Source organism: Antechinus flavipes, chromosome 3 (assembly GCF_016432865.1).
Source record: "Antechinus flavipes isolate AdamAnt ecotype Samford, QLD, Australia chromosome 3, AdamAnt_v2, whole genome shotgun sequence".
NCBI lineage: Eukaryota > Metazoa > Chordata > Mammalia > Dasyuromorphia > Dasyuridae > Antechinus > Antechinus flavipes.
The window spans coordinates 558,430,885-558,456,924 of NC_067400.1; the positions used below are offsets into that span (position 1 = coordinate 558,430,885).

At 38.2% G+C, this 26,040-nt stretch overlaps 1 protein-coding gene across 1 annotated transcript in view; it reads left to right on the top strand.

Moving 5' to 3' along the window:
- Positions 1-13,584: 13,584 nt before the first annotated feature.
- The window catches only part of LOC127555377 (zinc finger protein 420-like), a 41,950-nt gene continuing 29,494 nt past the window's right edge, over positions 13,585-26,040 (top strand). The window contains exons 1-3 of the mRNA XM_051987621.1: positions 13,585-15,100; positions 18,366-18,623; positions 22,220-22,310. Of these exons, the coding sequence (XP_051843581.1) occupies positions 22,278-22,310 (33 nt within the window). The 5' untranslated portion in view covers positions 13,585-15,100; positions 18,366-18,623; positions 22,220-22,277. The remainder of the gene's footprint in view (positions 15,101-18,365; positions 18,624-22,219; positions 22,311-26,040) is intronic.

Here is a 26,040-nt window from a genome sequence, read left to right on the forward strand (position 1 = left end):
TCCTCTTTGTGACTTAACCTCAGCCTCCAAGCTGCTGAAGTCATGACCCTTACACAAACTTGCTAGCTTGCTGATGGATATAGCATTAACAATCATTTATACCTATTCCTGTTATACCTTTGGAGTTTGTCGTGCTGTGGGGATGTTAACTGCTGCACAGGAATTTCCTGTTTCTTCTGGTTAAGTCATTATCAGTGCATATATATCCTTGTGCTCAGATCATTGTCCATTCTTCTACTCATACTAATGGAACTGACTGTTTTGGGAAGAAATAAATTGCACTTTTGCTGTTGCAAAATATGCTGCCCTTCAAGACCCATACATGTCTTCCATCTTTCTCTCTCTGATAGTGTTGATCTTTTTGGTCCTTGTAAAATGACAACAGCATTTCCGTAACAAGTAAGTATCTGGGGACTGTGTGACTGCAAAAAAAAAAAAAAAAAAAAAAAATCCTCCCTTTTTGATGTAATCATCAGATATATTTGTCTGCCAATATACGATGGTGGAGGAGACATTTTGGCACAAAAGGGATTTAGTTTTAGGAGTTTCTATAAGTATTCACTGTCCCCATATGGTCAAAACTCTTTTGTTATGCCATTAGACTCAAACTTTTTTCTAAACAGAGATTATCCAGACAGTGGGTTACTTTCAGAGATAAAAACAGTATCACTTTCAAACATTGCTCCATTCTTAAGACAAAAGTACTACTCCCAGACATACCTATCTCAGGGGAGCCTCTCTATGATTGAACATCCATGGAACACATGGTCAAAAGACTCTACAGTGATCTTTCTGGACACATTTTATATACTGATGGTTCTTGATTTTTGAGGGTTGGCCTCTGGTACACAAGTGTGCTGTAGGTTCTGACCATGACCCTGGTTGTACATCTTCTTTGTGACTTAACCTCAGTATCCAAGGTGTTGAATTCATGACACTTACACAAACTTGCCATCTTCCTGATTGACATAGCATTAACAATCTTTATATCTATTCCCATCATACCTTTGGAGTTTGTTATGTTGTGGGGATGTTAACTGCTACATAGGAATTTCCTGTTTCTTCTGGTTAAGTCATTATTAGTGCATTTATATCCTTGTGCTCAGATCATTGTCCATTCTTCTATTCATACTAATGGAACTGACTGTTTTGGGAAGAAATAAATTGTACTCTTGCTGTTGCAAAATATGCTGCTCTTAAAGACCACATACATGTCTTTCATCTTTCTTTCTCTGATAGTGTTGTTCTTTTTCTCTCTTACAATGAACCTGAGATTGCATAAAGGAAACAGCATTTCCATAACAAGTAAGTATCTGGGGACTGTGACTGCAAACAAAACTATATTCCTTCTTTGATGTAATCATCAGGTATATTTGTCTGCCAATATACGACGGTGGAGGAGGCATTTTGGCACAAAAGGGATTTTCAATAGTATTAGAAAGATGTGAGTTGCTCTCAGTATTATCCTTGTTGCTGTGTGTTTGTGCTTCCTACCTTGGCAGGCATTTAATCAATTTTTACTCCCACTTCTATAGTTAGCATCCAATGATAAGCACACCAGTTATGCTAATTAGTGTAGAATTGCTTTTGCCAGGTGATATTTACTTTGGAGACAATAGAAAAAAATAGAAGTACAAACATTCCTTCTCTCATACTCACCCCTTCCCTTCTAGCCCTCAAACTGGGGATACTTTTTTTTTTCTTTTTTCCCCCCCTTTATTAAAGCTTTTTATTTTTCAAAACATATGTGTGGACAATTCTTTAACATTAGCCCTTGCAAAACCTTGTGTTCTAATCACCACCTCCACCTTCCCTAATTCCTTCCCCTAGATGGCAAGTACTCCAATATATGTTAAACATGATAGAAATATATGTTAAATCCAATATATGCATACATATTTATATAAGTAACTTGCCGCACAAGAAAAATCATATCAAACCAGAAAATAAAATAAGAAGCAAAACAAAATGCAGGCAAATAACAACAAAAAGAGTGAAAATCCTATGTTGTGAACCACAGTTCTCTCTCTGGGTATAGATGGTTGTCTTCATCACAAGGTCATTGGAACTGGTCTAACTCATCTCATTGTTAAAGAGAGCCACATTCATCAGAATTGATCATCGTATAATTTTGTTGTTGCTGTGTATAATGATCTCCTGGTTCTGCTCATTTCACTTAGCATCAGTTTTTGTAAGTCTCTCCAGGCCTCACTGAAATTATCCTGCTAGTCATTTCTTTCAGGATAATAATATTTCATAATCATACTATTTCATACACCATAACTTATTCAGCCATTCTCCAATAGATGGGCATCCACTCAGTTTCCAGTTTCTTGTCACTACAAAAAGAGCTGCCACAAACAATTGTGCACATGTGGGTCCCTTTCTCTTCTTTAAGATCTCTTTAGAATATAAGCTCTGTAGAAACACTGCTGGATCAAAGAGTATTCACAGTTTGATAACTTTTTGGGCATAGTTAGTTCCAAACTGCTCTCCAGAATGGTTGGAGCCCTTCAGTTTCACCAACAATGCATCAGTGCCCCAGTTTTCCAGCATCACCTCCAATATTCATCACTATCTTTTCCTGTTATCTTAGCCAGTCTGAGAGATGTGTAGTAGTATCTCAGAGTTGTCTTAATTTGCATTTCTCTGAATAACAGTCATTTAGAGCATCTTTTTATATGACTAGAAATCGTTTCAATTTCTTCATTTGAAAATTGTTTGCATCCTTTGACCATTTATCAATTGGAAAATGGCTTGATTTCTTATAAATTTGAATCAATTCTCTATATATTTTAGAAATGAAGTTTTATCAGAACCTTTGAATGTAAAAATGTTTTCCCACAAACAGTAGGAATACCTACTACCTAAACAACTTTGGAAGGTGGGGAGAGAGAAATCAGACTTAACTAAGTTTTTACGTGTCAATAATAGTAGGAAATTTCCACATGTATTGTGCCTAAAGGATGAGAAACCTCTGCGCTTACTGGCCTATCAGTTAATTTGTTTAGGATCTAACCCCTCCCCTTCTATTATGGATTCTAATGTCCAGACTCCGATGTTTAATGTGCCTTTTTTTTTTTTTTTTTCAGTTCACAAGGTCATAGCTATTTATAATTCTCATTAAAATAGGAAAGGGCAAATACAAAGAGACAAAGAACCAAGGCCTATATTCACAGGATAAGTATTTATTTTAGATAGAGTGAGCCTGAGAGTTCTACCTTTACAGCGGTGTTTCTCTGTGTCATGCAGCAAGATAAGAAGAAGATGGACAAAGAGCAAGTATCAGGATGACTAATGCTTTTGGAGGATACCTGGATTTGCTGACACATCCAATCATTGGTCTGTGTCCTCCTTAGAGTAATGGACTATAGCCAGTGACTGCTCTTTACATGCTCCCAAGTGGAAAGTAAAACATTTCCATCACACATCATTAAGCACTCCCAGAAGCAGGTAGAAGATTTATGGTTTTAAAAAGTATTGATAATTCTTTAAGAACCTTGAACAAAGCTACAATTGCATTATCAGGAAACAAAACTGGTTTCTCAAAGGAAAGGGCTTTATTATCATAAAGTAGAACAGGGCCCAGCAGCATCAGGGGACTGGGTGGTTGGAGGGGTTTACTTGGAGATATTTATGGGAAAAGGCAAGGGCTACTTGCTCCAAGGGGGATGTGTTTACTCTTCAGTCATTGGTTAGATTCTCTCAAGGAGTATATTTACCCTGTAACCCTTGGCCAATTGTGAGGAACAAGAAATGGAAACAAGTAGCAGGATCTAAAGTCCCTGCAACCTGTTTATCAGGACACAGGCTCTTTGGACTTGGGATGCATGGTTAATTGCATTCTGTTTATCACAAAGCAAGTTTCCTGCACCTGTCCTGGTGTGCAATTGTAACCTCCTATGCAGAGGTTACTGATTGCCAGTCTTGTCTAATTCCAGGCCTTCAGAAATCTGACCCAATCATAGGTCTTCAGAGATTTCTGGCCACTGTCTCTCTGAGCAGTGGTTCTCATGTCCATCAGAACGCCCAGACACAGTGGCTTGCAAGCACAAGACTATTTCATGTGTTCACATCCTGCACTCCTCCTGTACTCTTACTGAATTCCCGCTGACTCCTATTGAACTCCCATTGAACTGCACCTACTTCCTGGTCCTCACTGCTTATATAGGGTCTATGAGGTCACATGCACAGCCAGTAAGGGAAGGAGACGTCTCCCGTTGATGATGCGTTCTCAATGTGACCAGGGTTTCTGTTCACGATGGGGTCTGTGCTGGCTGCAGAGAGTATATCTGGGTGCCTCAGGCATCAAAGCCTCTTTACTTCCTCTTACACTATGTGAGGTTCCTCTCAGACCCTTACAACTCTCTTTTCTTATTTAGCGGGGACCACTCATCACATCAAAGTAACTTTAACATCAACAATACCTCATTTAATTAATGAGATTACAAGGTGTATAAAAATAGAACAAAGGCAAACAAAAGTAAATTAGTAATAACTAGGCCCAACAGGGAATAAAACCAAAAAAGATAACATGGTGTCCAACCTAGTAGTTTAAGGTCATTGTATATAAATGGAAAACAAGGCAAAGCCTCTCCCTAGCCCACCATATGAATAGTGAGAGGCTGTGGGAGAAGTGCACAAGTCCATTGTCCAGTTCTGTCAGTCTCTAGGTGTTGCACATCAACCAGGACAGTCCAATTCAGCTGCTACACTGGTGCTGTGTCTGCCATTTTTGGTGTCATGATCATGAGGGACATGGCTGTCATCAGCATCTGAAGGGCTGCTAATATCTGGCCGATCTTTCTGGGCCGTTGTCAGGGATGATGTTGTCGTCATCTGGTCTTTATCTTCTTGGTTCCCCGGGTCACAGATGATTCTGGTTGGAATCCCTTCCTCTGTTGGTGGGTCTGCATCTGGAATGATAAGCGCATACCCGGGACCCCAAACCCTGACCCAACTCGGGCCCTGCCAGATGCCATCTAAGCCCTTCCACATCACTGAGGAGAGAGGGCTCTTGTCTTTGTTGGCCAGTCTGTTAGTTAACTGTGCTTTCTATGTGTGCCAGAAGTGCATTGCTGAGATAAGATCCAAAGAATATGAAAATTGCAAGCAATTACATGTATGTATATATTGCTGCATCTAAGTGAGCCTGTGTGAGTCATGTAGAAGTTCATGCAAACCCCAACACTCCCTTTTCTTGCTTAAACGGTAGCATCTTAAGGGTACAAATAGCCTGTTCAATAATGGCTTGGCCAGTAGGATTATATGGAATGCCAGAGGAATGGGCAATGCCAAATTCAATGCAGAAGGACCAAAAGGCAGAAGATGTATGAGCTGGTCCATTATCTATCTTAAGTGCATGTGGGACTCCTGCAATGGAAAAACAATGATATAGATGGCTGATCACATGCCTAACTGCTTCCCCAGATTGGAGTGAGGAATTGAAAATGTGTATCCATGGTTACATGGATATACTGCTTCTTTACATAAGTAATGCCCATTTGCCATAAAGCATTGGATCTCAAACCACAAGGGTTTATTCCTGGAAGGAGCATAGGAGCATTGAAAGGAAGGCAAGCTGTACAGCCTTTTACTGTGTTCCTAACCTTCTCTTTTGTTATCCCAAATTACAAATGTAAAGTTCGAGCAGCCTGATGATAAAAAGTAGGACTTGAAAGTCCACCATGAGAGTGGAAATGCAAGATATAATACTTATCTGAATGCTTTCTCACTTGCTCTTAAAGTTCTTTAAAGAGATGATATATATTAGAAGCTATAAATTTTATTTGGGCTGTGGCAATTTTTTGTACCACACCTCCTGAATGAGCCGAATCAGAAATTATATTTACATCGACTAGCCGGGCTATCTTTAATGGAGACCTGTGGGTAAAGTTTGGAGCTATGACCAATAAACTTTTCCACTCTAGGATAGTTTCACAACATACATCAATTTGTGCATTGGCACAAAAGGTGTATGTCTTGTCAGGTCTTATCCCAGATAATTGTACTACTCTCTTGATGGCCTTTAATGAAATTCTAGCCATAAGCACTGGGTAAGGAATAAGGCTTTGTTCTGGTTGTGCTGGGAGGTTCACCCACTCTATCACACTGCCTCTTTGATGAAGGACTGCTGTGGGTACCTCTTCTGTAGTAAAACCTGATATTTCCAAGGGTTTTTGAATGACTCTTTCAACCAAATTGGATAAAGCCTGTTCAATCTCTCTTAGAGCCTCTTGAGCTTATTTTGTAAGTTGGCATGGTGAGTCTAAAGCACTGTCTCCCCTTAAAATGTCATATAATGGTTGTAACAACATAACTTTTGGAAATGCTTTTCTTATAGGAGTAAGAGCAGCAGCCATATACATTTGACACATAGTAGGGCTATTTTTCATTCCCTATGGCAAAAGTGTCCTTTTAAATGTTTTATAAGACTCAGTTAAATTAATGCTGGGCCCTGAGAAGGCAAATCTTTTCATATCCTTTTTATCTGGAGAGATAGAATAGAAACAATCCTTAATCCAGAGAGGCCATTCCCTAAGCAATTGAGTAAGAAATGGAAACCCAGGCAGAAGAGCTCCCATTGTCTCCATCTGTTCATTTACTTTTCTCAAATCAGTCAACATCCTCCACATTCCATATTTCTTTTTTATAACAAATACAAGGGAATTCCAAGGACTTAGAAAAGGTTGTAAGTGTCCTTGGTCAAGTTGCTCCTGTACTATATTTTATAAGGCCTGAATTTTTTCACTTTGTAAGATGTCTCTTCCCCACAGATTGATGGGGATTTTTTCAACTACAAAAGAAGTGAAAACTCCTGTTTTATCTTTAAGTTTCCATCTCAAAGGGGTAGCACTAATTTCAGCTACCATTGATACTCCTATGCCAGACATAAAGATGGCTCCCTTAATCTGATAAATATCACCAAATTGCACTTCAGGAGTGTGAATCAGTAAACCTGATGCTACTCCTTCTCCTGGGTCATAGATCACACATTGTCTACCTATGTTAGTGACTGGGACAATAGCTACATATTCCTCAGTTTCCTAAATCAGTATATGGGTAATTTTGTAAGCACTCTCAGGGGGTGAAATGGTCAAGCTGACAGTGTGTGGAAGCAAGGGATCTATAAGCCTAAAATAGATAGGTTTCAGCTGTTCAGGGGATATCTCAGTAGTCTCAGTAGCATACAACTTTATTCTCCCTAACTGTAATCCCCTTCCCCCACAGACTTGCTTAAAGACTGAATGATCAGGTTGAAGCACTGAGCTTTTAAAGACTCTGAGTATAATAGTTGCCATCAAGTCACAAGTGTCTTCCTCCTGGGGCCCTGAAGCCTAGCCCTGCCTTTTGTAATGAGGACATAGGGGGTGGGCAGAACTTTGTGGGCAGTGCTGATGATCTCATCGCCCCTCCCACTCCTCCTTCTCCTCTTCCCACCCAGGAAGTTGAAATTAAGGGAGGATGATCAGGAGATAGGGAATACTCTAAGGGCACATGCTGGGCGATAGGCAGAATTGGAACTGAAACCAAGCTTTGAATGTGAAAAGGACCACACCCTTTCTCATCAGCTAAGTACTTAACACACCTAATTCTTTTTCTGACCAACTCACCATGGTAATTAAGATACTTATCTCTTTTCTCTACCAAATGGCTAAGCTCGGAAGATCTCCTAGAGCTATAGCATGCAAGATAAATCAGTAAAATACTAAAAAAAGATTTCTTTAGCTATGATCCATAAGCAGTACCTTCTGAGGCTACAACCATTAGCCCTTTGTTTGCTTCTCTCCTGATACTTCCTTGTTTGGCTGCCCAATGTGGCTGGGAGTAGACCTCTCGGAGCCTGGGAGCAAGCCCCCTGCTCCTCATCAGACATGTTCTCTGCTAGGGAATCCCCTGTTTGGCTCTTTAATTTATATACTTGAGCTGTATGAACAGCTGTGTCTTCAGGCATGATCATGGGTAAACTTAGACCCAGATCCCATTATACTTCCCTGTCTTCCCAGATCCTACAAAAAGGGCTGGCACAAACATTTTTGCTCATGTGGGTCCTTTTGCATTTTTTATGATCTCTTTGGGATATAGGCCCAGTAGAGATACTGTTGGATCAAAGAGTACACATGATTTGCTAGCCCTTTGGGCATAGTTTCAATTGTTCTCCAGAATGATTGGCATCTCTCATCTCTCTAGATGAGGCTGTTGGAACTTCCCTTGTGGGGCCTAACAACTGTAAAAGTGCTGTCCCACATTGGGCACCACTTGTAACCTCCCACCCAGAGGTTACTGATTGCCAGTCTTGCCTAATCCCAGGCCTTCAGAAATCTTACCCAGTCATAGGTCTTCAGAGATTTCTGGCCACTGTCTCTCTGAGCAGTGGTTCTCATGTCCAACAGAGTGCCCAGACACAACGGTTTGTGAGCACAAGACTTTCATGTGTTCACATCCTGCATCTGTCCTGTATTCTTACTGAACTCCCGCTGACTCCTATTGAATTCCCATTGAACTGCACCTACTTCCTAGTCCCCACTGCTTATATAGGGTCTATGAGGTCTCACACACACAGCCAGTAAGGGAAGGAGATGTCTCCCATTGATGATGTGTTCTCAACTTTACCAGAGCTTCCACTCACAAGGTGGTCTGTGCTGGCTGCAGAGATCACATCCGGGTGCTTCAGGCATCAAAGCTTCTTTACTTCCTTTTACACTATGTGAGATTCCTCTTGGACCCTTACAACCAACAACACCTTGCTTTTTTGGTCCCTTCAATTAGCTACTAACAAAGGCCACACTTGGGCCCATTCCATGATGATGACAGGAAAGATCAAAACACTAATTCAGAAGAGGGCAAATTGCCCACATATAAAACAAAAAAGAGTATGAAGTGGTCTCAAGTCCATAAAACCTTCTTGAAAGAGCTCAAAAAGGATTTTTAAAAGAGCATTTTATTTTCCCAAATTCATGCAGTGATAGTTTCCAACAGACACCTTTGCAAAACCTTGTGTTCCAAAAATTTCTACCTTTTTTTGCCCTCTCTCCTCCCCTAGACAGCAAAAAATTCAATATAGGGCAAACATTTGCAATTTTTCTAAACATGTTTCCATATTCATCATGCTATGCTAGAAAAATCAGATCAAAAGGGGAAAAAAAAAAAAAAAACCATGAGAAAGGAAAAAAACCCAAGCAAACAAAAAGGTGAAAATACTATACCTTGATGTTATGGGACAGAACTCTGAACTTGAAACAAGGAATTCTTACAAGTTACTAAGTCAGCGGAATTGATAGAGACATTAGTTATCTAATTTAGCATGGTTCAGTATGATTGATTTAATCCTACAAGGAGATGTTATGGACCAGAACTTGAAACAAGTTACTAAGTGGAATTGAGGAGACAATGATTAAATCTAGTTTAGCACTGATTTAATCCTACAACAAATAATGGTTTCCTAGTGATAAAATGATTGGTGTATACTCAATGTGGAGCATATAAGCTAGAAGCTCTCAGGGTTAAAAAGGATAAGTGCACTAGAAGCTCTCCGAGGCTGAGACAGTTTCATCCCATCTTCCACCTATGTGGTGCCTGGAGGCTGAAGTACAAACCTTTGGATTTGGGGAGATTCAGAAGTCAGAGAAGGCAGGCAGGAGTTCAAGCTCTTGGAAGCAAGGAGAGAGATAGGCCTCTAGAAAACTAGCCAAGCTCCAGGAAAGGAGACAAGACTTTGAAAGAAATAATAAAGAATTTGGACTTTAACAATGGCTACTCGTGTGGTGATTACTGAACTGAAACGAAGACTGCTCCAGAGACCCCAGGAAAACCTCAACAGAGAACATTACATATTAGAGAGAATATTACACCTTGATTCACATTCAGTCTTCATAGTTATCTCTCTGGATGCTCTTCCCATTATAAATCTATTGTAATTACCTTGAATCATCTAATTGTTGAAAAGAATCAAATCCAACACAGTTGATTATCACATAATCTTGTTGTGGCTGTATACAATGTTTCCTTGGTTCTGCTCACTTCACTTAACATAAGTTCATGCTGCTCACTTCACTTAGCATTAATTCCTGCAAATCTCTCCAGGTCTCTCTGAAGTCATCCTCCTGATCATTTCTTATAGAACAATAATATGTCATAACTTTCATATACCATAACTTATTCAGACATTCCCCAAATAATGGGCATCCACTCAGTTTCCAGTTCCTTGACCCTACAAAAAGGACTGGCACAAACATTTTTGCCCATGTGGATCCTTTTGCATTTTTTATGATCTCTTTGGGATATAGGCCCAATAGAGACACTGTTGGATCAAAGGGTACACATGATTTGATAGCCCTTTGGGCATAGTTTCAATTGTTTTCCAGAATGATTGGATCAATTCACAACTTTACCAACAATGTATTAGTGACCCACTTTTCCCATCTCCCTTCTAACATTTATCTTTATCTTTTCATGTTATCTTAACCAATTTGAGAGATGTGAAATGTACCTCAGAATTGTCTTAATTTGCATTTCCATGAGATCCTTTTTCAAAGAAAATTGCCAAGCTTTTGAACTCTATTGCAGAAAGGTCAATTCTATTGGGGTGGCTATATGTTTTGATTGTCAAATGTATACTTTCTAAAAAAGACTATTTTATGAAGAAATTACATATGACAAGCTCTCTCAAGGTGGACAGAAAAAGTCTCTTCTTCAAAGTCTCTCTTAAGAACTTTAGAATTTTTTGTATGACATGGGAGACATTGGCAAAGGAATCCAGCATGGAGTGCCCTCATCAGAGAAGTTGCTATGTTCTACAAGCAAAGCAGAATTGAATTAGCTCAGAAAAAGCATGAGATGTGCCAAGTTAGAGAACCCACTCCAAATGTTCATAGGGATTGTGTCCATCCTGTATAGGGCAGAGGATTCCAAGCTTGTATTGGTCTGATCAGCCACATTCAGACACACTAACTTGACTCTAACACAGGTGATGCCATTTTGGTCATCTTCAAGAATGAAGGATAATAATCAACCAACTAACCAACCAATTTTTTTTCTGGAAATCTATGATATATAATGGAAGTGTCTTGCTTCTTAATTTGGGGCATATATGATAATTATAAGTTGGTTACAGTGTGCTTACCTTGTGATAAGAATATAAAACATTGACTGACCACATAATTAGATCTGGGGTATGCTTTAAAGATACTAGTCACCCTCTGTCTTTATCTTGGTATAACTCTTTCCTACTTTCCTTTATTTCACCAAAAGGGACAATATTCTAAGTATAAAAATCTCACGTCCTCTTCATCTGAGGTCAATATTTAGGCCAGTAAATATGTGTCTCGATTCTTTGCCTCTTTGGATTTATTCTTTCCAAATTTAGATGGAAATTGGAGATGATTATGATTTTGAGAAGATAAAAAGGCTTGTGTAAATTATATCAAGTATATGAGAACTCTGATACATCTATTCAGAAGTCTGAACACATGCCAGCATTTGTTAGAAGATAAACAGTGAGTAGTGAGATCTCCAAGGAAATTGCTTGATCTAGTACAGCAGTGGCAGAGATACAGACTCATCCATTCATCATGCTACATTTGAAGATACACTTTTTAAAAAACTGAAAACATGTTTTCATATCAGTCATGTTCCAAAAACAAAAACAAAACCAAAAAAATCTACGAAAGTGAAAATATGGTGTTTCAATTTGGACTGCTATTAGCTCTACCCCCAGAGATATGATTGTGACTGGTATTGTGAATGACATGGAAAAACTGAATGAAGGATGTTTTTACTCTTACCATGAATCAAGGTGACATTAGTAAAGAGGGGGTATCCAACTGTTGAGGCTTAATGTTTTCATTCCTTTTCTTTCAATATCTATAAAGTTTTTTTTTTTTTTTTTTTTGCTGAAGCAATTGGGGTTAAGTGACTTGGCCAGGTCACACAACTAGGAAGCATTAAATGTCTGAGATCAGATTTGAACCTAGGTCTTCCTGACTTCAGGGCTGGTGCTCTATCCACTGTGCCACCTAGCTGCTCCTTATAAAGTTTCTTTGTAAATAGTAATGAATTAAAAAGATCAAATCTCAAACTACAAACTAGGAAAAGCTGCAAGTGGGGACATAATATGGGCATAGATCATACACAAATTAGAAGACATTGGAAAAATATACTTTTTAACTGTTTGGCTAAGTAGAATATTGATAACCAGATACAAGTTGGCAAGATTCATTAAAGATAAAATAGATGAGATTATATAGAATTTAAAAAGTTTCTGCATAGACCAAACTCACTTAGCTAAAATTAAAAGCAGAAAATTAGGAAGAAGTCTTTGTAATACATTTGTCTGATAAAAGTCTCATTTGCAAACATATATATATATATATATATATATATATATATATATATATATAAAATAAATTATAAGAATAGGAGTCATTTTCTGATTGACACATGGTCAAAAATTAGAATCAATATTTTTCAAAGAAAGAAATACAACATATCAATTGTTCTGGTTCCGTTTTCTTGGGGTCTCGGGGATAGCCTTCACTTCAGTTCAGTAATCTCCCCGCAACTGGCCGGGTATTAAAGTCCAAATTCTTTATTGTCTCCTTCAAAGTCTTATCTCCTTGCCTGGGGCTTCAGCTAGCTTTCTCAGAGGCCTTCCTGAGTTCTGGTTTCAGTGGAGAAATGCAGAAGGCCAGGCCAGCCACCAGGAGTCTGACAGAAGATGGAAGATTGAATTGAATTTCTTCCCTTGGTTCTGAGAGTTTAAGCTCTTGCCTCCAGTTCTCTTGTCTTCTTTGCTTCTGCTTCTGGCTGAGTTTGTCAGAACTTATATGCTCTCTTATCATAGGTGTGAAACTTGTAGAATTATATTAAATACTAAGTACATGTACTGAACTAGAGAATTATTAAGTACCATGTTAAACTAGATAACCATTGTCTCATCAATTCTACTGACTTAAAATCTTTTAAGAATCCTTCAGAGTTCTGGCCCATAGCAACTAAGTCTATTTCTCAAGAAAATCCAGGAGAGGAAAAAAAACACATCTGCAGAAAATATCAATCGCAATTCTTTTTTTTTTTTTTTTTTTTTTTTGTAGTGGTAAAGATTTGAAATTAAGGAGGTGTCCTTTAATTGACGCCTTTAATTGGGAAATTCTTGAACATGTTACAGTATATGAATGTAATAAATTACGATTGTATTGTAAGAAATCTTGAGGGATTTCAGAGAAAAATGGGGAAATATTTATCTATCTCTTTATACACATATATACCTACACACACACACACACACATATATATACATACATATATTTATACATAGACCTGTATATCTGTACATTTATATGTGCAAAGTTAAGAGAACAGATTCAAGAAAACAATGGAATAAAAACAATATTTTAAAGACAAACTACTTTAAAATATTTAGGAGCTCTGATCAATAATGAACAACCACAAGTCCAGAGGATTCATGATAAATCATTCTACCTATTTTCAGAAAAATAGATAATATACTGACCTTAGTTTTCCAGAATGTCTCTAGTTGTTGGAAAGAAATGTTTATACTTCTATTCTTATATCTGCTAAGTGAATATCACTTTGTAAAAGCTACCTGGATGCTAGTTAGTTAAAGGCAACCTTTCAGAAACTACCTTCTAGATTGGAGTATCCAGGTGTCCTTTGGTGGTTTCTAAGGGGAATTCTGTCCATTAACTCCTAGTGTTCCATGCTTTTAAGTCTCCTTTCCTAAAGTCAAATGAATCCTCAGGTTATTACACACTAGGTCTGGTCATAATTACACGCTTAATCCAGTTATAAATATCCAGAACTGTTTCTGGTAGGGTTGAATGAATACCCTGCATGATTACAAAATGTTGTCAGCCATAGAGATACAGATTTGTTTTGATCCTTAGCCACTATAGTCCTTTCCTGAATAGTGGAGAGAATGACTTTTTTTGAAGAAAAAATGTAAACTTTTGCCTAATTAAAAAAAAAAATTCCATTAGTCTATTTCAACAATATTTTTTGACATGTTTTTCAGCATAATTTTTTATTTTAATATTATTTTTTCCAATTATATGTGACTATTCTTAGCATTCATTATAAAAATAAAAACTTTCGACATATAAAGAAATAGGTCAAATAACTTGTCCAATTCTGCATCTTTTCCACAGCAATTAGCAAAATTCTTGGCATATTAATGGAGCTTAATTTTTTTTTAATTGATTGATTTCCCCAAAAGTCTTGGTGGTTTTATTTCTTTAGGGACAACCTGTGTCTATCTCAAACTTTGACTGAATGACTAGCTGTGATACCCTGGGCAAGTCATTTACCCCGATGTGCCGCAGCGTCCTCTATCTATGGGGAGCGTCTCTCCATCACCACTCCTCCCCCTTCAACAATCCTTCTGAGAAACGATCCGTATATTTCCCAGAATTCACTGGGCCTGTTACGGTTCTTGGGACCACGCTCCAATTCCCCACAATTGCCTAAAAACTTTTCGGCAGGTAATGAAAGCCTTGAGGATATGGTTTAATCTTTTCAGTCGTCTCCAACTTTTCATTTAAGAAACAGTCGTGGTTCGCCATTTCCTTCTCCGACTCATTTTACAGAGGAGGAAATTGATGCAAACAGGCTTAAATGACTTATATAGCTAGTAAGTGTCCGAGACCTCATTTGAACTGGTCTTCCTGACTCCAGGCCAGGCGCTTTATCCCCGGTGATACCGACCTGCCCCCTGGTGGCCTTTGGTTGAACTTTGATGAGGAGCCTTCGGGTATCAGTGCATTCTGGGAAAGGTAGTTCAGATGCTGTCAGTGGGCAGGCGCGACTTCTAGCTTGTCCATACCCTTGTCTGAGAACTCACAGACAAGCGGAGGGTGTCACTTCGGACGGTCTGTGGATAAGTCGGAGAATGCTAGTATTCACGTTAAAGAAATTTCTCTCCCCTTTTCCCCGCCACCCTTGGCTCGGCCCAAAGGAACTTGTGTGTCCGGGAATTTTGGGAATGGTAGTTCAAGTGGGAGAGGGACCTGGATGTGCACAGGCGCAGTTGGTCTCTGGCCGGGGGTGATCATTGCCATTGCTTCCCGGGGAAGGCCGCCGGCAGGTAAGGGAGAGAACGCAGTGGGGCCACAGACATGGCGGAGAAGGAGAAAGGGCTTAGAGTCCGTGCGCTAGTGTTCTGGTGAAAAGAAGGTCGGATAGCCCGTCACGAAAATGCGCGGTGCCGCGCTGGCTCCCCCGGGGGCTGCCTAGCAGGGGGCTCCTATGGTACTGGGCGGCCTGATGGGCAAGGCCGACAGACTTAAGATCTTGGCCAAGGGCCTGATTTCTTGGGGACTCTGGGCCCCGGAAAGGTTAAGTGAAGTCACACAGGAAGTGTCAAGACCGGAATCGGGACCCTGCTGGACAGAGGATGTCGGGTAGCGCCTAGGGAGGGCGAGACGTGGGTTTCGAGCAGGGAGCCAAGGAGGGGATTAAATGATGCAGTGACTGGTCTCCTTACTGCCCTGGACAATCCAGTTCCGGACTCGGAGTTTTTTCTCTTTCAGTCTCACCCTCCCCCATTTTGGGAGAGCACTTGCTTGGGAGATTCCTCCTGCCTTTCCGCGGTTTCCTTTTAGATCAGGCTAAAACTCCCTTGTAAGTAAGCCTCTCTGTATCTCCTTTGATGTTAGTTCCTTCCTCTGTAGACCATCTCCAATTTATCCTCCATATACCTTTTGGGAGCAAGGACTTTTTATACATAGATGCTCAATAAATAGGAGTTGACTAATAGGAAAGTGACTTGAGAGTTCATCCAATCCAAGGGCTCTAAATTGTGTGTGTGTGTGTGTGAGATAAATCTCTTTTGATAGTTGAGACAGCTAGCATTTATTAAGTACCTATTATGTGCCTGCCTGGAAACTCCTTTGGAGTTCTAAATGATTAACTTTTTTTTTTTTTTTTTTTTTAATTAATGAAATGGACTCCTTTAGCAGTCAAGTCAACAACCATTTAAGTGCCTTTTGTTTACCATGCACTGTTAGGGGGATTCAAAGAAATGCAAAAGACAGTTCTTGCCCTCAGTGATCAAAATCTAAGGAGAGGGACAGTATGTAAAAACTGTACAAACAAGATATATGCAAGATAAATTGGAAACAGTACTTAAGAGGGAAGGTGCTACATTAAAGAGGAACCTGGAAAGGCTTTTTGCAATCTAAAATCGGTGTGTACCTTCTCACTCAGAATAGCATTTTTAAAGATAATAGATTATAAAAGAAACCAGTCATATTGTAATAGTTGTCAAGAAACAAAACAAAACAAAAAATAAGTTAGTGGATTCCAGGTTAAGATCCCTGATCTAATTCAAATCTCTCATATAGCTCAAAGTTATTCACTTGCCAAGGGTCCCGCATCTAGGAGGTACATTTGAGCAGTGATGTGGGGGAAAAGAAGAGTTATGTGGAGAATAAAGGTTGAAGGAAACTCAAGTTTTAGTTGAGGGTGAAGATGAGCAGGCAAAGATAGGGGTTCCAGGTCTGTAGGCCTGAGGTTATTGAGAAAATTGAAGAAACAGGCAAGGATAACTTTGGGTAGGCTGCCATAGTACTGAACTGAATTTACTTATCCATATTCTGCCCCCAGTCTCCTTTTACTTTTTACTTCTCCACTTAGTAATCCTTTCAGTCTTCCAGTTTAGATATCTGAGGTTCATCATAGTGCTCTCTGGGATTTAGGGACCCTGTTTTGGCCTTTCTTTTTATTCCTTATACTTAGCATAGTGCCTGGCTCAAAGTAAACATTAATGCTAATGTTTATTGACTATGTTCTTTTTTTCTTTTACCCCTTGAGATTTACTTTTTTTCTTATATACACTCCTTTTTCACTGTTTTTAAAGTAACACATAGAATTTATTAGAAACTTATTTTTCAAAATACTTGTAAAGATGTTTCAACATTCATTTTTGTAAAACTTTGTATTCTAAATTTCTCCCCCTCCCTTTTTTACCTCCCCCACCCAGCAAGCAATCTGATATAGATTAAATATATGCAGTTCTTTTAAGCATATTTCCTTATTTGTTATGTTATTCAAGAAAAGTCAACAGGAGGGGAAAAACCATGAGAAAGAAAAAGACAGACAGAAAGGTGAAAATATTATGCTTCAATCCACATGCAGTTTCCATAATTCTCTGTCAGATGCAATTAACATTTTTTCATCCCAAGTATATTGGAATTGCCTTGAATCACTGAATTATTGAAAAGAGCCAAATCTTTCACAATTGATCATCGCAGAATCTTGTTGCTGTGCACAATGTTCTATTGGTTTTGCTTACTTCACTCAGTATCAATTCATCAATTCATGCAGTTCTTTCTAGGCTTTTCTGAAATCAGGCTACTCATCATTTCTTATAAAACAATAATATTCCGTTACCTTCATATTCCGAAACTTATTTAGCCATTCCTTAACTGAAGGGCATCCACTCAATTGGAATCTCACTCTTTAGCTACAGTTCTTCCATTTTCTTCCTCCTATTTATCACTCTACTAATTTACAATGTATTTCTTCCTCTCTTTCCAGCTGGCCTTCTGTATTCTTTCTTTCTGCATTCAGGTTTTTGTTGTGGCGCTCAACCTGTTAATAATACAATAAGTTTGAGTGTGTAATTGCTTGATAGGATAGAAAGATTTGTGATTTCATTAGTATATACTGTACTGATTCAGAACTTCACCCCTCCATACTTTAGTAGATTTTTCTTCATGAATTGATATGATTAAAGAAATGCTATCATATTATTACCAAACTCCAAGGAAGAATCTCTTCAAACTTAGCTAAGCTAGTTCTTGAAGTCTTTTTTATTTTAATAGGATACACACACACACATATGTGTGTGTGTATGTGTGTGTGTGTTGTGTGTGTTTGTATGTAAGTGTTTTTACATACATATGGATATGTGTTTTGTCTATAAATATTTATTTTTATATATTATATATTCATGTCCTCCTGCTCAAGTGCCTTACAGTGCTGTGATAATGCAGAGTCTGGAAGGCTTTTCCAGTGGAATACAACTTGAGTTAGATCCTATCAAACTGGAAAGACTTCTGGTAAAAGCATGAAAATGAGCTCTTTGTCTTTTGTTAGAGGACTTCAGCTACAGCACTTTATGAAGAACTAAAGCATAGCAGGGATGCTACCTGCATTTCTGTAGTGAGTATTGAACCAATGAAATCAGAAATCCTTGAGAGATTATGGGAATTCATTCATTAATATTGGCTGAAGAGCCACAAACCTTTCAAGAACGACCAGGGTTCTGGTTCCTTTCTGGGAATACAGATTTGACTTCTAGGGGAAAGGATCCAGCTAAAATGACTTGATTTTTTTTTTTATTCCAGGTCACTAATTTGTAGAACCATGATGTTGCTAGAACATAACCCTGGAGAGCAAGATTCAATCTTAGTGGAAATATGTGGTCAGAGACCTTTCACCAGAGCTTCAGGATAGAGACTGAGATGAAGAAGCAGATCCTGGACTGCTTGTGGCAAAGGAATTAACTGACTCATCGTGCTCAGAGACACAAGACTTTGGTAAACCATTAATAGCAAGGAGGGAATGAATGATTGTAGAGGACTTCACTATAGTAGACTTGAAAGGTAAGAATTACAGAATGTTTGAAGGGAGTTAGTGGGAGTTGGGGTGGGGAATCAGGGAAGAGGCAGCCATATCTGTCTACTGTGAGAAAAAGATACATGATGGAGTGTAGTCTTTGTGGGGCATCTGTGCTAATCCTAACAATGTTTTTCTTCTTTTCTTTCCTTGTCCTTCTATTTCTCCATCATATTCCAAGTAAATACAAATGTTTGTCTGCCTCAAATCTGCTCATGCTGCCTAGGCTGTGAGATGGTCCAGTTTCCTTTCTCCTATGAGACTGGTTTCCATCATATATTACCTTACTTAAAGAAGCATTCCTTTTTTTGTAATCTAAACTCAGATGAGGTTTTAAGAAGGAACTTTAAAGAACAAAGGGAAAAATTAAAGTCAAACAGAAAACAAAAATAAAAGCCTAAAATCCCAAGTGAAAGGGAAGATTAACGTTAAATACCTCACCCTGAGACAGTGGGGGAAAAAAGCTCTTTGTCCTACTGCTAAAATTTGCAATCTACTGAAATCCCTAAATCTTTTCCCTTTGAAATATGATCTATCCACAACTTTTCAGAGCAGCTTTGTATATTTAAACAAGATTTTCCTATTGAGAAAATCTAGAAGTTGGAATGAGGAAATTATTTGAGTAAAGATCAACATAGTTGGAAGCAGAAGTGATAATTGTAATTGGAACACACCATATACCACTTGGATAAAAGGAGATAGATGAGAAATTCAGAAAGCAGGTCAAACTTAAATCTGGTACAGAGGCATAATATAATGATGATATAGTAGTGATTTAGTTGAAGTTATTGAATTTAGTCTTACTCTGTGCTAAATACAGAGCAACTAAAAAATTAGTTTTGAAGATCTAGATTGTAAATTCTGGAGGAAACAATGAGGCAAATAGCTGTTCTCATCTTGGTGATCTAACTGGCATCCTGAAGGTTTTTACACAATATAAAATGACATCTCTGATGGGGTAGATATATTTAATTCCTTAGAAAACTTAAATTGCTTTGAGTTTCTTGGTTAATATCTGACAGGAGGCCTTTGAATATCACTATAAATGGTTTTCATCATGCCAAATACTCTTCTGAGAAGAGTTCGCTAATTTAAAGTACTGGATCTCTGGAATCCAAAACAGAAGCTTCTTCATGATAGATGGCCATATTTTCCTCCAGTTAGATCATCTCTCTAACCAGCTCACGATGTTGAGCTCATACTAGTTCATGTATAACTATATCTGCCACATTAAAGAGAGGGAGCACATGTCTTGAAATTCCATGAATATATGAAACTCTTCCTTCTTGCCGTGGGCTTTGTGTTGGTAGGAAAAATTCACCTTCTTAATTTACCTAACCATAGTGTTGAGACTTGAACTGGTGTAGGGGATGATGGATTCGTTAAACCTGTCACTTCCTTCCACAAAGACATCAAGCTCCAAGAAACTTTCGATGGATCCTGGACATGAAGAATACCTACCTTGCCTTTTGTCTTCTGCCTCTAGACCTCAAAGGAGGCTTTTCATTCTATTTTAGTATAATGGGAGACATGGTAGATAGGGAGTAGCCATCAGAGCCAGAAAAACTTCTGTTTGAATCTTGTGTCTAACACATATAGGTAGTGTAACTTTGGGCAAATCACTTAGCACTTCAGTGCTCTGGGTAAACTCTCTAACAATATTTTACAGCGAAGGTACTGTCCTGTACAAATAGAGGAAATTCCTCACTTGAAAGATATCTGTACCAGTGAAATCATAACCTTATCCTTAGGAACATATGAATTGAGGGACAGGAAAGTCTTTGGCTTAAAATTTAGGGAACTCAGGGAGTCAATAGCCACAGTAGTGGCTAATAGGTATCGCTATAGTAGGGACTGTCTCACATTCTCCATTCCCATTTTTGACTTCTAATTTTGATGTACATAAAGCCATATGAAGGAGTAAGGGTAAAGAAAACATCATTCATTAGATGTTTGTATGTTGGGAAATTGCCCTTTGTAAGCCCTTTGTCTAAAAGGTTTTGCTGTTTTTCCCTTAAATAAGTTTTATTTTTACCTCTCAAGATGCTTTTTTGTCTATACTTGTTCTTCATAAAAGCTTACGATATAAAGTAGGTATCATAATTTTTATGGTCTCATGACAAAGCTGTGCATTCTTGGTAGCTGTGAGACTTTTAATGCCTCATTCTATGACCTTTCTATCAAAACTTTTCACATTGCATTGTCACAGTACAAATTTCCCAATTTCTTGTTTCTATCTTACTCTTTTTCCCAGCCGAGAACAGCTCCAGTGGTTCTCAAAGTGTAGTCCAAAGAATTGTTGGGGTCTCTGAAACCCTTTCAGAGGCTCTACAAATTCAAAATTATTTTTTATTTCTAATATAGTAAATAGCTATAAAGATAACCCATGTGAACAGAATCTTTGAACAGATCCTTGATAGTTTTTTAACAACATGAAGATACTGAGAACAAAAGTTTGAGAATCACTGAGTTAAACTTTTCCCAGGAGCTATTCCTTAGAGACTAGAACATGCTAGACCAGAGACACTGAGGCAGATTTTTATACTGTCCAATGGGTAAACTGAAGGTTCTATAGTTATCAATTGGATCTCAGTTGTAATATTGCTCAGTTCCTTTTTCATGGTAGCTTAAGCCTCCTTTAGCTCGTTTTAATTACCAGAAGGCTCAGAAGTATAAGCATCATATTTGACTGTCCAGTGTTATGAGCCAGAACTCTGAACTTGAATCAAGGAGCTAAGTCAATGGAATTTTATCAGTTCAATCAATACAATGGTTATCTAGTTTAGCATGGTACTCTAAGTTCAGAATGATTGATTTAATCTTACTACAAATAATTGTTTCCTAGAGATATAATGATTGGTTTATACTCAGTGTGGAGCATATAAGCAGGGACTGAGAGTCACAGAAGGGAAGCTCTCAGAGGCACAGAAGACAAGCATTCTAGAAGCTCTCAAAGCCAAGGAGACAGAAATTCATTTCACCTTCAGTCAAGCTCCTGGTGGCTGGCCTGGCCTGGCCTCCTACACTTCCCCTACTAAGGCCAAGGCCAGACTGAAAGGCTCTCCAGAAAGCTGCCCAGCATCAGGCAAGGAGACAATAAAGGATTTGGTATTTAACACCTGGCTGCTCTTGTGGTGATTACTGAACTGAAAGGAAGGCTGCTCCAGAGACCCCAAGAAAACCGAACAAGACAACATTAGAGTCCAGCAAAGCCAACTCTTACATGATGCTAATTTCCATCACTTACACCTCTAAATTGAGTTGCAAATTTAATTTCAGAGAACACAAGAGGGTCCAAATTATTTGTTTTCCTGTAAATCCTATTTTCCAGATCTGGGTTCTGTCCTATGGTTCCCATTGTGAACATTGGGACAGCCTTAGATTTTCAGATCCTAATGTTTGTTATTCTTATCATTGATCATAAGAGAGGTAACTGGTCCCTGGTTTATATTTGGCTTCTTGCTCTATAGAAACTATGTAAATTATACCTCATTGGGATTAGAGGATATCATTCTATTGCTTTTGGGAGTTAAAGGGCAAAATTGGATTCTTTCATGACATTTTTGTTCTCTTCTTACTGCAGTGTCTTACAAATCTACTTTTCTCCAAGTTAATACAAAGAGGAAAAGAAGGAGCTAGAAATGACTTCTATTCTACTTTCAGCAAGATCCCAGGTGAGTAGATTTTCCCTCTAAATGTCATCTCACTTATCAAAGCATTGATACACTCTTCATTCCTTCTTTTTGTATACAATAAAAAATAAAACTACAAAAATTAGTAAACAAAATAATATAAATTTTGCATTTTATTTCTCCCCCTAATTCCTTATTCACATTAAAAAAAAAAATCTTTTAATCACATTTTTTTAACATTCACTTTTCCTCTGTTTCCTCACCACTCCTTGAGAAGGCAAGCAATTTGATATAGATCATACACATGCAATATACATATATTGGTAAAGTTTTCATTTGTCTTTGATTTTTTTATATTCACTCAAGTTCCCTGGGGATCAGAACATCAGTTATTTTCCCACCTAAGACTTCCTCTTCTTAAAGTTGGAATTCTTAGATTACTTAAGTTGGAAAGGGATGTAGAGGGGATGTAATCTTTTCTCTTCAATTTGACACATGAAGATGTTAAGTAGCTTCTTCATGTTCATTGTGAGAAATTTGAAATTCTATTTTCTGCTTCCTTTAGTAGTGCTCAGCATAGTATTCTTCCCTCTTGATTAATTGTTTCCTCATTGTTTTTTCTCCACATATTTAGTCCAATATGGACTTAATATTGAATTAAATGCTATGAGGCTAACAATATTAGATCATCCTTAAATAGATATGTTGGGAGGCAGCAGGTATATAAACAAACCCATGCAAGTAATACTATTTCTTGGAAAGTATAGATAATGATAATATAAAGGCACATGATTTATTGCTGAGACTTGTGGCATAGACATGAGTTGAGTTTAGAAAAAGGAGAGATTCTCATGGGAGAGAGTGATCAGAGAAGGCTTCCAAAGGTGATAGTATTTAGACTGACTAGATTGAAACACAGCATGTCCAAAATGGAAATTGTTCTCTTTTTCACAGATAGTCTTCTCTTCTAGATTTCTCTAATTCTTTTGGGATACCACCATTTCTTTTGTCTTTTGTAATTTTGACATTATCCTCTACTCTACCAATCCTTACTTTACCTTGTTCTGTGCGTGTATTCAGCTTATTCTCAAATATTAATGTTCCTATCTCCATATCGTCTCTTTGTGCTGATTCCCTTTCTCTATTCATGCAGACTCCATTTTAGTTCAGCTCCTCATTAACTCTCATGTAGACTATTGCAATAGCTTCTTCTTCTTTTTTTTTTTTCCCTTGCTGGGGCAATTGGGGTTAAATGACTTGCCCAGGGTCACACAGCTAGGAAGTGTCAAGTATCTGAGACCATATTTGAAGGCAGATCCTCCTGACTTCAGGGCTGGTGCTCTATCCACTGCACCACCTAGCTGCCCCTATTGAAAGTTTCTTAACTGACCCTTTTAGATCTCTCCCCATGCTATTACATCTTCCATACTCCTTCCAAAGTGATTTCTCTTAACACATATATGACCTGTACTTATTAAATTCCAGTGGCTCCTGTTTGCCTCTAGGATCAAATATCAGCTTCTGTACTTAACCTTTAAAACCCTTCACAAGCTAACCCCTCCTCTTTCCTCTCATTGAATATTTTTTTCCCCTACTACTCTCTATGATCTAGCCAGATTGGTCTTTTTCTTTTTCAACCCTCTATTTCCAGGCTAATGTCTTTACGTTGGCCATTTCCTGTGCCTGGAACTTCACCTCTTCACTTCAGCCTCATAGAGTCTCTTTGTTCTTTCAGGAGTTACCTCATGAACCACTTTTTTATTGTTGCTATCTCCCCAACTGCTTCCTCCTTCTCAAATTTTCTTGTATTTAACTGTTTGACATTCATTTTCTCTTTATGTTCACCTTTCATTTATGTACTTGTCTCCTACCTTAGAATATAAATTCTTTTTGAGTAGAAGTTGGTTATTTGATTCTTTGTATCCCTAACCCTTACCTAGCCCAATACTTAACATATGATAGGGCCTTAATTCATGATGAATGAATATGGAGTTATGGTTGGGAAATGGAGGTTATAGCATCCCAGTCAGACAGAAACATATAAACAAAAATTTGGAAGGGGAAGGGAAAGGATATAGCATCTGCTACTTTCCTGGCACCATACTAAGTGCCACCCAGATAATATCTCATTTGATCCTTACAAAAACACTCCTAGGTAGGTGCTGTTATTATCCTCATTTTACAATTGAGGAAACTGAAACAAATGAGGTTAATTGGCTTGCCTAAGGTTTCAGAGCTGTCTAAGGCTGAATCGAATTAAGATCTTTCTGTCTCCATGTTTAGGGTTCTACACATAGTGTTATCCAGCTGCTTCTCAGTGGAAAATATCTATAGTTTCTAGGAGCCAGTGATGAGACTGATTTGGCTGACGTGGAGAATTTATATGTGGAATATGACTGAGGGCCTTGAATAATAGATAAATGGAATTTGTATTTTATTTCGGAGCATCCAAATGCCATTGATCCTAAGATCATGGATCTAGTAGTGAAAGGGACTTGGGAGGGTATCTAGTCCTACTCCCTCATTTCAAAGGTGAAGAAAGTAGAGCCCTGAGTGGTTTAGGTGACTTGGTCAGGTTCACAAAGGAAGTACGTTTTAAAAATGTGATGTGAACCCAAATTCTCTGAACTCTTATTCACTGTCCTATAATACCAGGGGCAACAGTTTTTTTTTTTTTACTCTTATCACATTCTCTTTTTAAAAAGCCTTTATAAACATATCATACATTATTTGATAGGTTCTTTGAAGACTCTGGTGCTGGGCCCTAGGCCTAGTTTTTCAAGGTCTCTACTTCTTTTTGAAACTGGTCACCAGGATTTCTGCCTTTTGCCTTCTTAAGCTCTTGCTTGTTCAGCCTGCATCTTCTGACTTTCTTTGATCTCTGGGCTCAGAGAATTTTAGTAGCTAGCCAGAGCTTAAATTCACTCAGTGATGCTTACTAGCTGTATGGCCCTAGCCACTGTCTTCATCTCTCTGATCTTAGTTCTTTATCATCAAGGAAGGCAAGGCAATTAATTTAAATGGCCTGTAATTTCTTTTAGAGCTAAGCCTATCATCCTGACTATGATCCTTCAGTAAGTCCCTTAGTTGCTCAATGCAAATAAAAAAAAAATGGAAGTAAGGAAGTTGTGCTTAGAAACTGACATTCTCAATTGTGTAATTTTGGAAGCACATCAGTGCCCTGTGATCAGAATGTACAAGAGTTTGCCATCTTAATAGAGAGACCTGTGAAGGTAATGGAAATTAGGGAATTTTGAAGGGGGTGAGTCATTGATATGGCTGTTGAAGCCAATAGGATAATAGGGGAATACAGAATGGAGAGCCAAATATGAAAAGGGTGCCAGTCATCTAAGTCTAAAGAAAGACCTAGCTAAGTAATATCAGTATTTAAAAAAGGGATTCCATTAAGAAGATAGCACACATTTAAAAGAAAAAAACAAAACAAAATAAAAGCAAAAAAGTCATAGAAACTAGAGATTAGTCATTTGAAAATGTTACTGAGAAGCAAGTAGCAGGCTGATCACGCTCATCAGCTTCAGAAATACAAGGTGGAGGACACAGTCTGAAAAGCCTGCTCTTGTTAGTGAATTGAAAACTCCATGTGATGCAGCAGTATTACGTGACGACCAGGAAAGCTTGTGTGCCTTACACTGTGTGAAAATAGGGCTAATGAAGGGGTGGATTAATGGATCTCAGATCTCTGTTGACTTTTACAGATTTTTTTAGGTTTAAGTTTCTGTTAGAGTTTCTTGAGTCAGTGCTAGAGATTCTC